Source organism: Mirounga angustirostris, unplaced genomic scaffold, assembly GCF_029215605.1.
Source record: "Mirounga angustirostris isolate CCGP_5_RB_7025 unplaced genomic scaffold, mMirAng1.0.hap1 SCAF_10, whole genome shotgun sequence".
In the NCBI taxonomy this organism is placed as follows: Eukaryota; Metazoa; Chordata; class Mammalia; order Carnivora; family Phocidae; genus Mirounga; species Mirounga angustirostris.
In genome coordinates, this window is record NW_026991718.1 from 110,740,853 (window position 1) to 110,753,764 (window position 12,912).

Consider the following 12,912-nt stretch of genomic DNA (forward strand, 5'->3'; position numbering starts at 1 on the left):
TCGACTTATTAACCACTTATTTGTGGGGGGAGGAAAACAAAACAAAAACAGAAAATACTATGTTAAATATGGATTCTTAAGACAAACCCTGGATTTCAGGCATCTGGAATTTCCGGAGTGACAATGTGGAAACAACACTTATCTTAGAGGAATTATGGTATTGGTCAAACCCTTAGGATGGGAGATACCTCTTTCTGAATGGAGGTGGCTTATGGGGTTGGGGGGCGGTGCGGGGGGGGGGGGTAACACTTTCCAGGTTTTCTCCAGTGAGCATGGCTTAATTATTTTTTCCTTTAAAAAAAGGGCACCAATGAAGATTCCATCTTAGCCTTCTATTTACTCAAGTTTTCACAACAGATTCAATTCCAATTACTTGTACTTGGCCTTCAGCAGGAAAAGTGACTAGGGAAGCTGGAAAAGGCTGGGCTGTTTGCTCTTCCAGCTTCCCTGGGGGTTCACAGGGTGACAGAGCTCCAGGCCTGACAGCTTGCTGGAAGCCAGGGTAGGGTAGGTGGCAGCAGGGGGTGACTACATCTCCCAAGAGGGTCCCCAGCAGCAGTGGACGGTGGGTGCTGCCCAGGGACCCAGTCCCACCTGGTTGCTTGTTGTTTGGTTTGAGGCCCTCAATCCCAGTGGGCTTAAAGCCCCCGTGGGCCCACTCTAACATGGGCTTCAGCTGGTCCTCCAACGAGTCTCCAGGACTGCTGGGGAAGGTTTTGCCAGCCCGCACCCTGGCTTTCTGTGGAGAAAAAGAGGCTATGATCAACAGGAGGGGTGGGTGCTAGCCAGGCCACACCCAGGGACTCCCCCCGCTGGGGCCTGCATTCCTTTTCACACTGGTCCCTTTCACAGCCCAGCAGCTGTCCTGAGCAGTGGTATGTGACAGGGAGGAAGGGCCTGTGTAGGGAGACAGGCAGGAGGCCATGGAGAGGGAAATTAAGTCTCTCCCTGCAGATACCAAATATGATCTCTCCCCTGTAGGGACCTGAGTGCTCAGCTCCCTCTCAAAGGGCAGAGGATCAGCTCTGTCACTTTTAGATATAGAAGAAGCATCAGCCAGCATGTCTCACTGTGTCTGAGAAGCTTCAGATTTCTTGTTTTATTTCCCTAATGAAGTGGGGAAGTATTAAGTCCTATTACAAAGGCACCAGGAAGTTTTACATGTCTAATTAAGCACAAAGCCTGGCTCATAAATGCTGGAACAAGGCCACAGAACATTTCATTTCTAAATCAAAGTAGAAGGAGTGACAGAGCCTGATGGATCCCCCACAGACAAGGAGAGGAGGCAGCTGGCCTCAGGTGTTCTCCAGTCTGGACCTCAAACCACACCACTCAAAGGAAAGAGGCTTTGAGGCTCTACAAAAACTTATTCACAGATATGAAGACTGTCTCCTGCTCCTGAGGGCTCCTCTTCCCTCTGTCAGTAGGCATGGAAGCTGGGGGTAGTCCTGGGAACTCATGGGAAATCTCAAATCCCTCCTTTTCTTTCCCAGTCAATGGGCTACTGTCATGTTTGCATCCACTTCCTTCCTGGTGGCTCTGCCCCCTCCATGCTATTGGGCACACTGTGGCCTGACCTGGCCTTCTAGAAGTCTCTTGCTTTACCTCTGTTTTCGAGGCCAGGCCCTCACCACCCACTACCATGTTACCTCCAACGCATGGTACATGGCCTTCCTGTAAGAGACCAGCTTATTGAAGGTCGCCAGGTTAAAGTGCTGGCTGAACAGCCCCAGGGCCACTAGCTTATCTGCAGATACCTGGAAGAGAAAGCCATCATCAACATCCATTTACAGCTGGTGTCTGGCGTGTCCTGTCTCTCTCCCAGGCTTATTCCTGGGGATCAAGCTATAGACTAAAAAGAAGGGAAGAGAAAAGCAGAAAACAAACGGCAGTACAGCCTCTGACACACCCTACCGCCAGAAGCATGGCGAACACAACACCCCAAATGGGAGAAAGCAGGATACTCCCAAATGGATACAGCCAGATGCAGTCCTGGAGACTCGCTGGAGGACCAGCTGAAGCCCATGTTAGAGAGGGCCCATGGGGGCTTTAAGCCCACTGGGATGGAGGGCCTCAAACCAAGGTTACAGGGTGCATCTGGCTATATCCAAACTATTCTAAGTACAACGGACCCACACTGTCCTTGGTGGGGGGCCCCGTCTCCGTCTTGACATTCACAGTGGATGCTCCAACATTGCTGCTTTCGCACATGTTCTTCCCTCATTCACGACCATGACAAACAGCTATGATACAGCCTTTTATTAACAGAATTAATTTAATGTGCAGGTTTAGAGAATAGTGCTTGGCACAGAGTGTGATTTGTTGCTATGTGCCTTACATCGGGGCTAAATACCTGTAGTCCACAAGTCTCACACCCAAGTCCCCTGGCCGTGCACGAACAAATCAGGCTGCCGGTGGGATGAGATGAAACTGGTGTTCGGGGATTCTGATTAGCCCGGAGAACCATGGGACGTCTCCTTCCCCACACAGTGCATGCTCATTCTCATGCCAACCTCGGTTTTACACCTCTCATCTTGACCTCCCACGAAGGGCTGTTGCCACCATTTATAAGAAACTGGGGATCAGTGTGATTGTAGAGAGAAATGCAGGTGCTCATCCCAGCACCAACTATTCTCGTGCTGTGTGTAGCCCAAGCACAAGGACCTGTGTTGCAATCCCTTACTATGCTAACAGCCCCACACTTCATCTTATTAGCATCAGACCCAGTCTTGCAAAGCTCATTATAGGTCTCATTGGGCCAAAGTAATTACAAACAATCCATGTTTCTTCATTTCACAGAACTCATGGCCCATATCCCTGCAGTTAGATGCTTCAGGGAGAGCAAAGGCCCACATTTGTAATCCTGCTCCCTCTGCTGGCCAAAGAGAGAGTTTCTACATGCATTCTACCTACCAGGGAAGACTCTAGGTCCTATTTATCTTGCCCTCTGGGAATTTCAGTGTGTTTACAGCAAATCCCAAATCATGGGGAGAAAAAAGAACCTCAATTTGAGACCAAATCCCACAGGTGTACTGAATGGTCTTCCATTCCCACATCTGCCTCCATCCCAACCCAGCTTGCTGTTGTTCCTCATCGAACCTCTGGATGTGAAGGTTGGACTAACATTTCGAAAAGAGACCATCACAGGCCAAGATCTCAGAATGTGCCTTTGACAGGATTTAAGAATCAGAACTGCAGGATTCATGCCCAACAAACAGAGCTCTTACCCCATAGACTCTCATCAAGGAGGAACTAAAAATGGTTAACATTAAAAAAAAAAAACAAAAAACACCCCACAAAGATTGGGACACCTGGGTGGCGTAGTCTGTTAAGCATCTAACTTCTTGATTTCAGCTCAGGTCATGATCGCAGGGTCATGAGATTAAGCCCTGTGTCCCGCTCTGCACTCAGCTTCTGTTTCCCCCCTACCCTCCGTCTCAAATAAATAAATCTTTAAAAAAAAAAGGTTAACACCAATAACCAATAAAGCCTGAAATCAGTACTCTGCAGTGGCCCTAGGCCCACCTCTCCTCCCATGCCCCTCCCCACACCTCTCAAAAGCAGAGACCACCCTTCCTATCTCTTCCTGGCTTCTCCAAGGAAAATCTTTGAGGGTGTCTGCCCAGGAATCCATCCTGGTGACTCTGCCTGGAGAAATAAAAACCAACAGAGCACAAGTGCCCACAAATGGCTTCAGAGGACTTTCCAGCTCTTTGTCTCCTATAAGACTAGATAGATTGAGCTCTGGGCCTGTGAGACCCTATATATCTGTTTAAGCCAGTTAACAAGAAATTTTTGTCCTTCCTAGGCACAAGGAGTCAAAGAGCCTCACCCATCTGGAGAAAGCAGTCACAGGCCACTCATATTAAAAAGTCAAGTATGAAAGGAAGTGAAGAAAACACAGGAAATGGGTCTGTGGCGCATGAGAGCCTGCCTAGCCCTGGACTCACCTCAGAGAACTTGCCGTCACCAAACCACTGGACCCACCGCATGCCGGACATGGCCTGGCGCTTGGAGGTGGCCTTCCATGACACCACCATGGCAGGCCACCAGGAGAAGCCCTTGATCTTTCCCCACACAAGGTCCCCTATCCCAAACTCCTTCCCATCCTGGAAAAAAAAAAACACATGGAAAGAATCCCAATGAGACAGATCACCTAGGCCAAGGAAAAATCCTGCCCACCCCATTAACCCCAAGGGCCATTGCCCCAGGGTACAACTTAGGGCATTACTTTAAAAAAAATAAGAAATGTGAGTGAGAACCCCTTGAATATAAGGGGTCAGTTTCGTTTTTTGTTTTTTTTTTAAAGATTTTTTTTTTTTTAATTTATTTGAGACAGAGAGAATGAGAGACAGAGAGCATGAGAGGGAGGAGGGTCAGAGGGAGAAGCAGACAGATTCCCTGCCGAGCAGGGAGCCCGATGCGGGACTCGATCCCGGGACTCCAGGATCATGACCTGAGCCGAAGGCAGTCGCTTAACCAACTGAGCCACCCAGGCGCCCCGTCAGTTTCGTTTTTTGATAGGAACATGGGATTTATTAGATTTGTAAAATTTCACCTGTAACCTTTAACCTCTATCTGGGAATGAAAGATGTCAACTGAAAACTCACAGGAAATAAGATCAGAGTTACCTCATGACAATCACCTGGGTTTTCCCACCACGGGCCTCAAAAACCTAACCATAAAATGTAAAATGCCCATGAAAAAACAAGTTATTCAAATAGATGTACAGGGGCACCTGGGTGGCTCAGTCATTATGCATCTGCCTTCGGCTCAGGTCATGATCCCAGGGTCCTGGGATCGAGCCCCGCATCGGGCTTCCTGCTCTGCAGGAAGCCTGCTTCTCCCTCTTCTACTCCCCCTGCTTGTGTTCCCTCTTTCTTTTTGTCTCTCTCAGTCATATAAATAAATAAAATCTTAAAAAAAAAATAGATGTACAGTCTGATATACATAGAAAGAAAGATTTCTATGCAACAGAATTATACATACATACGTATGTATGCGGCAGTGCTGGAATGAAGCAAGCCCGACCGGCTAATCATGAACAATACAGAAGATGGATCATATAATACAGTGGATAAAAGATGTGAGCGTGAGGCAACTCCAGCTCCCAACAAATAAAGTTAACTAGTCTACAACTGTACATAAAATATGACGAACAGAACCACACCTCGTATTACATATACAAGGTATATATACGAGGTACATATATTTGGAGGTACAAATACTTGACATCTGGAAATTCATTAATCAGGTGTTTGAATTATGTCTGGCAGAGAAGCAGGATAAAGGAGGGACACATTGCATATGGAAAATCCATATGCTAAAGAAATTCAAATATTACAATAGAAGTGGCCCCCACAAAAAGGTGGGAATGGCCCCCGCTGGGTAAGCGTCTGTTCTTCCCTATTATCTAGGCCATTCTTGTGGTACCTGATACTCGGCACTGTCGGCATCTCTACCCTCTGCATCCACCTGTGGGGACTCGAGGCCATCCTGCTGGCTGTCCTGGGCCAAGCGGGTGTAGGGGGTACTGCTGCTCTGGGGCACCACATCGTCATCCGTGAGGTCAATGGTGAGGTAGGGGCTGGCTGGGGACGGCCACGGCGTGCCTGCCAAGGATACTGTCCGCCGCCTCAGGGACTGTGGACAGAAGGACATGGAACTTGGGCCATGGCAAACCAGGTAGGTGACCAGAGACCAGTGGAACCCCCAGTTGCTTCCCAAGCAAGCAGAAACAGTGAAGACATTAAGTTGAAGAGAACAGAGACCACCAAGGACGGTTTTCCGGGAACCAGTATCCCTCAAGTGGTGGGATAAAAAGCAACTTCCATCAGAACAGAGACAGAATCAAGGACAAAGGCAGAATAATGAGGGAGGCCGAGAGGCTCTGAGAGCCAACCTCAGAGAGGGCTGCTGGTTTCCTTAAATGCTTACTGTGTGCCCAGCCTTGCAACAGGAGTGGAGAAAAGCACTGGGGTTGCCTCAAGACAGTCAAAGAAGATACCAGGGAGACAAAACAGTTCTGGAGTCAGTAGTACTCGAACTCATTCCGAGGAGGAGCAAGAACCCAGTCAGCAGGGAATTCACACATTCCCACCCGAGTTCCATCCAGGATCAGGCCAGGAGAGAAGTCATCGGGCTTAAGAGCTTACCCGGCAACCAGGAGAGAGAGGTAAGGGAAGCCCCTGAAAAGGTGATAAGAGTGAAGATTGGATGTAGGTCGCACACCAGCCACTTTGGGTGGCACAGTGAGAGAGACCGATCTTCCACTTAAAGAGACTGGGGGTATCCGGGGAACCAACCCTGGTAGCTGAGAACTCCACGGGGGACTCATCCACGGGATTGCGGCCCTGCCGGCCTCGGGTGGACCGCGGGGAGGACCTGGGTCTCTCCCGGCTGGAGGCACTGGTGTTATTTCGGGTTCGGACCTGGAAGCAAGAGAGGATAAGCACGAGGCCTTTGGTAACTACAGGCATGGCGTTCCAGACAGGGGGCCAAGAGGACTGGTCTTGAGAGGTCGCCTCACATCAATGAAAGTGAACGAGGTGGTTAAGTTAGGGAAGAACTCTGGATGGGTCACGTGGACCCCCCACCCCCACCCTGAAACTCCCCAGTTAGTGGGAGAATGGGGTAGGGTGTCAGCAGGCCTGCCAACAGTCCACAGCAGATCCCACGCTGCCTGGCCGAGGCGGCTGGCACCTGCAGATTGAATGGAAAACTAAAATCCAAACCAAACATTTACCGCCCCCCACAGCGATGGAATAATTGTTGCCTTCTTTAGGAAGGCACTCGATCATCAAGACAGATTAGAAGCCCTTAGGCTCCTTTCTCAAAATGGCTTGAATTTAGGTGTTGTACATCTGTATTCAAATCCTGCACGCAAGAATGACTGTTTATGGGGCACCTGGATGGCCTAGTCAGTTGAGCAGCCAACTGGATTTTTTGGCTCAGGTCATGATCTCAGGGTCCTGGGATCAAGCCCCACATCAGGCTTTCCACTCAACAGGGAGTCTGCTTCAGGATTCTCTCTCCCTCTGCCCCTCCCCGTTTGCTTGTTCTCTAAAATAAATCAATCAATCTTAAAAAAAATTAAAAAGATTTTAAAAAGAACTACTATTTAACCTTGGGTAAGTTATTGGAAATCTTCTCTCATCTGTAAGAAGGGCATGATATACATCATACGCTGGGTGAGATTATAAACTAGCCCTGCAATGGCCATCAAGGGTTCGCCTGCTCTCTAAAGGGCTGAGTGACCATTAGCGAAGACTGCCTTCCTATTTCTAGACCCCACCCTGTAAGTCATAGAAGTGACTCCCAAAGGTAACTGACAGTTGAGCCATCCACCTACAAACTATCTACTCTTAGGCACTTAAAGCCAGGAATGTCCAAGGAGCTAAAAACCTGCCACATGAAAGCAAGCTTTCACAATGATAATTCACGAACCTTGCTGTCATTTTCCGATTTCAAAACATTTGTTCACCTCGCTCTCCAAAGCTCCAAGGAGAAAGGAAGATCCAAGACAGGTTTTTTTTCATTCAGGCCTACGAGTGGTTGGAAGGGCCCTGGCTGAGGGGAGGGGGACTTACAGCTGGGCTTTCAGACCGAGTCCTGGTTTCACGGAAGAGTTTGGGCATCACTGGGGTGTCAGAGCCATCTCCGTCTTCCCCCTCGCCATCTCCATCACCCGTCAGATCCTTTATAAATGAAGCATTAGGAACAGTAAAGGTCATTAAAAGGTCACATAATCAAAACGGTTTAAGAATCAAGATTCAGGGCACCTGGGTGGCTCAGTTGGTTAAGCGACTGCCTTCAGCTCAGGTCATGATCCCAGGGTCCTGGGATCGAGTCCCGCATCGGGCTCCCTGCTCTGCGGGGAGCCTGCTTCTCCCTCTCCCACTCCCCCTGCTTGTGTTCCCTCTCTCGCTGTGTCTCTCTCTGTCAAATAAATAAATAAAACCTTTAAAAAAAAAAAAATCAAGATTCAATCATTTTGGCCCAAGTGACCTCAAAATATTTTCAACTACCACATTTTGCTCAACATACTTTACACAATGGCTTACCATGGGGATCACAAATTCAAGACGTGATTGAAAAATAAAATCCCAGGGGCGCCTGGGTGGCTCAGTCATTAAGTGTCTGCCTCCGGCTCAGGTCATGATCCCAGCATCCTGGGATCAAGCCCCGAATCAGGCTCTCTGCTCCGCAGGAAGCCTACTTCTCCCTCTCCCACTCCCCCTGCTTGTGTTCCCTCTCTCGCTGTGTCTCTCTCTGTCAAATAAATAAATAAAACCTTAAAAAAAAAAAAAAGAATCAAGATTCAATCATTTTGGCCCAAGTGACCTCAAAATATTTTCAACTACCACATTTTGCTCAACATACTTTACACAATGGCTTACCATGGGGATCACAAATTCAAGACGTGATTGAAAAATAAAATCCCAGGGGCGCCTGGGTGGCTCAGTCATTAAGCGTCTGCCTCCGGCTCAGGTCATGATCCCAGCATCCTGGGATCAAGCCCCGAATCAGGCTCTCTGCTCCGCAGGAAGCCTGCTTCTCCCTCTCCCACTCCCCCTGCTTGTGTTCCCTCTCTTGCTGTCTCTCTCTCTGTAAATAAATAAAATCTTAAAAAAAAAAAAGAAAGAAAGAAAGAAAGAAAAATAAAATCCCAGTGAAATCAGGAAGCCCAAGATAGGGTATGAATTCAATATATATCATCAAGACTCCTGTATGTACACCACAGGGAGACTCATTTGGCTATGCCCAGCAGGGAGAGCTGGTCATGTTGCAAAACTGAGTGTCTGGGAGAAATCAAAGGTTCAAGAAAGATGCTTCTTGATACCATTACCAGGAAGAAACAGCACCAATTCTGTGTCAAGTCATGTAGAACCCCCAGTACGTGTCCCATGCCCCAGAGCAAAACGCAAAGAACTGGGCACATAAAGTGGAGCGCTAGTGAGCAGCCCCAAGCCCAGCTGTCGTGTTAAGAACTGGATTTTTCACTTGCCAATCTTGTGGCCTTGAGTGAGTCCATTCCTCTCTTTAGAACTCTAACAGTAATTCCCTTGTAGCACAACAGGGTGATAATGAGAATGAACGATGCATGCCTCGCCCAAGGCCAGGCTCAGAGGAAATGCTCAGTCAGGAGGTTCCATTCCCATTGCTGGTAATGGTCCATCAGAACTCAAACAGCTGTCCGGAGCACATGGTCCCAAATGTCCACACAGCTCTTACTCTAGCCATCTGGGTGCCCACGGGTTGCTCTCCAGCAGAACAGAAGCTGTGCAAATGTGAACTTTCATTTGTCCAGAACTTTGTGCCCCGTGCCTGACACTGGTTCTCCAAAAGAATAACCCAAGTGAAAAAACTCTACTATGATTAATAAGAACACAGAAGGCAGAAATGAGGTCAGGAATAAAAAAAAAAATTATAAAAAACCGTAACTTGGAAAAAAACTTATCAAGTAGAAACCTTGCGGCAAGTATTCAAAGATCTTGCAATGATTGTTTAAAATCCCCTGAAACAAGCCAGGCAAGTTCTTTCCAGCTTGGAAAAAAAAAAAATTTCCTTGAGGCCACATAACCCTGATATCAAAACCGGACAAAGATATATTCCGATAAAATCATGCATCCATTTTATTCATGAACAGATGCTAAAGTAGATCAAATTCAAAACATACCACAACCAAGTTGGGCTCACTCCAGGAATAAAAAAGACAGTTTACTACATTAGAAATTTATCTATGTAACTGATCATCCACTGAGAAAAAGACAATTTCAAAAAATATGCTAAATAAGCATTTAGTGGGGAGTCTGGGTGGCTCAGTCGTTAAGCGTCTGCCTTCGGCTCAGGTCATGGTCCCAGGGTCCTGGGATCGAGCCCTGCATCGGGCTCCCTGCTCAGCAGGAAGCCTGCTTCTCCCTCTCCCACTCCCCCTGCTTGTGTTCCCTCTCTCGTTATGTCTCTCTCTGTCAAATAAATAAAATCTTTAAAATAAATAAATAAATAAATAAGCATTCAGTAAAAAACTTTGTAATTTAATAAATGTTTATGATTTAAGACTTGGCACATAGGGCGCCTGGGTGGCTCAGATGGTTAAGCGTCTGCCTTTGCCTTGGGTCATGATCGCAGGGTCCTGGGATCGAGCCCCACATTGGGCTCCCTGCTCCGCGGGAAGCCTGCTTCTCCCTCTCCCACTCCCCCTGCTTATGTTCCCCCTCTCGTTATGTCTCTCTCTGTCAAATAAATAAAATCTTTAAAATAAATAAATAAATAAGCATTCAGTAAAAAACTTTGTAATTTAGTAAAATAAATGTTTATGATTTTAAGACTTGGCACGTAACAACAAAAAATGCCATCATTCATGAGTTTGTTTGAAGCTCTCTCCGTCCTTAGCAGTGTTGAAATTCAGCATTCAACGAGTACTTATTGGGTACCAGTTTAGAGGAGGCCTCGAGTTCCCCATTTAATGAAAGCTCAAGGGAATTCCCCTGGAACCCTGAAAAAAGGACAGTAGAGCACATACCTGAGTATAGCTTAGCAGACTGGAGACCTCCCTCTTGGACAGCCGTGAGCTTGATCTACGGCCTGGAATAAAGAACCAGAGTCTGTTTGGAGGAAGGGGCAGCCCTCTGGGCTGGGAAGCAGCCGTGTCGTCCTTTGCTGACCTGCTGTCCCTGACGTCTCCTCTCTCTAAACCCATGGGCACCCTCAGGGTTTAACTCCTAGCCCCTCAGGATCTGCGGTCCTGTCAATGTATTCATAAGGCAACAGGGCAGAGCTGGGCATGTAACAGGATCAAATACAATACTGAAGGTACTCATGAGGGAAGGCATCAAATTCCTTCCAGAATTGGGGCCACCAAACTACAACTAATGAACAATCCAGTGCCTGCCGGATCAGCCACATTTCAAGTGCGCACATGTGGTTAATGGCTATTATAGTGAACAATGCAGAAAACAGAACACTTTCACCCTCACAGAAAGTTCTATTAGACAGCACAGCTCGAGAGGATTTCAACAGCAGGGTGGGATAATACAGGGTTTTCCAAACCAGCTGGGTCAGAAAATCTCAGTGGGGAGGACCCCAGGTGATATGATCCAGGACTGCACAGGAGAGGGGTGGGGAAGGGAAGGATGGGAAAGGAAGCAGGCCTCAGACCCTCCCCGCTTGAGTGTCTTCTTCCCACATAATCACAATGCCAGCTGCAAGGGGAGAGGGGTCCCACTGCAAAAGGGCCAAAGACCCCAGCCTATTCTGCAACCACACCCCATCATGGCTGGAAAAGGACAGGTGTCATAACCTTGGGGTTAACTCCTCAGAATCCCAACTGAGGTGGGGGCAGTAGGGGGAGCCAGGGCCCGTGGGCAGGGATGAGAAATGAGCTGGGCTCTGCCTACATCCACTTCCCTTCCCCGAGAGGTATGGCAGAGCCTGTCAGAGACCAGACCCTCTCCCCACAACCTGCCTTGAGCCCGCTCCAAGGCTCATGTCCCAGCTGCTGCTGTCTGCAGTGCCTGTCCCACCCCTCCTCCCCACTGGCCCGGCCACCTCTGATCTCCGGGGTGCTGATAGCCTCCAGGATAGGGGGTGAGGGCGCATCCTTGGAGTCAGAAGACTGGTCGCTGCAGCCCCCATTAGTGATGATGGAGTCTTCCCTCCCGCTGGCGTCCTCCTCTCTGTTGAGTTGTCTGGTGTCTCCCTTCATTGTTTCCTGCAGGAGGGCCAGAATGGGTAGGGTAGCAGGGAAGCAAGGGCACAAGGGGGCAACACACCCCGAACCTCCCGCCAATGGCTCTATGTCCTCAGGCCAACAGAGGCCCCTTGACATTCTCCGGATGATACTCCTGCCCAAGGACCCCACCCAGGCTGCCCCCCATAGCCTGCCCCCCTCACCAAACTCGGAGGCTCAGGACTTGGTTCCATGTGGCCAGGCGGCCCGAAGGCTCAGATACCAGCACCCAGGACAGAGGAGGGGGCTGGGCTGTGGTCTGAGGCTTAGGCTGTTCTGTGCAATTAGCCGGCCACTTCAAACAATGCCATTTAGGACCCGCCTGCCCCGGCCTGCCTGCCGCCAGCCTTGGTCCCCTCTGCCCCTGGCCCCCTCTCCCTGCCCAGCCTCCGCAGGGCCTCAGGAAGCCAGTGCATTATTTTCCCTCCTGACCCCTTTGTTTGCTCTCTCCCTTCCCCTCAATCTCCAGGTCCTCTTCCCACCCGCCCCCTCCTCCCCCACAGAACAGCTTCTCTCCTCTCCATGGCAGCACAAGCCCCGCCCCACCCCAACCTCAGGGGCCCATTGGTCTGCTGGCCTGTCACTCACTCCCCTCCTCCCTCACCAGCTGGGGCTCAGAGTCCCAAGTTCCCAAGAAGGGAAAGGATGGAGGAGCACAGGCAAAGGACTGGGGCAGTTAACAAGGGGTATACTCTCCATCGGCTCCAGCCTCGCCCCACCTCTGGGCCTTTGTCTCCCCACTGCTGCCCCTCCTGGTAACTGCATCATCACCAGGCTATTCAGTTGAGACCACCAGCGCAGGCCAGGTCTTCACTGATGGGTTCAAGGGCTCTGTGACCTCGACCTGGCCTGCAACATATGTTAGCTGCTAGAACCTGCACCTTTCTCTCATTTATTCCTCCTAATAATGTGATGGGCCCATTTTATAGAACAGGAAAACTGACACACAGACTGGGTTAGGCTCCAAGGTCAAAAATGACATCTAAGAGGTGAGGCCAAGGTAAAAATGGAGCCTAGGTACAGGGTGAGACCCCCAGACTCCCATCCCTTGGTTTTCCCCAAACTGCTCCAGAGCTTTTTGGCACCACACCCTATTGTTCTGGATCCTCTCTTGGAAAAAGCTTTCTCAGCCAAGGGCCGCTTATCAGCACTGAGCACCCCCAGCCCTACGCCCCATCTTG

At 49.2% G+C, this 12,912-nt stretch overlaps 1 protein-coding gene across 3 annotated transcripts in view; it reads right to left on the reverse strand.

Moving 5' to 3' along the window:
- Window positions 1-12,912, reverse strand: part of DNMT3B (DNA methyltransferase 3 beta) — a 42,517-nt gene that overhangs the window by 14,904 nt on the left and 14,701 nt on the right. For 2 of the 3 annotated variants that reach the window (XM_045885535.3, XM_064572934.1), the window contains exons 2-9: window positions 11,551-11,713; window positions 10,526-10,587; window positions 7,590-7,697; window positions 6,306-6,431; window positions 5,434-5,643; window positions 3,951-4,109; window positions 1,650-1,757; window positions 595-739 (exon numbers count right to left, since the gene is read on the reverse strand). In XM_045885535.3, the coding sequence (XP_045741491.1) occupies window positions 595-739; window positions 1,650-1,757; window positions 3,951-4,109; window positions 5,434-5,643; window positions 6,306-6,431; window positions 7,590-7,697; window positions 10,526-10,587; window positions 11,551-11,707 (1,075 nt within the window). In that variant the 5' untranslated portion in view covers window positions 11,708-11,713. The remainder of the gene's footprint in view (window positions 1-594; window positions 740-1,649; window positions 1,758-3,950; window positions 4,110-5,433; window positions 5,644-6,305; window positions 6,432-7,589; window positions 7,698-10,525; window positions 10,588-11,550; window positions 11,714-12,912) is intronic. The other variant, XM_045885534.3, reaches the window with a different exon arrangement.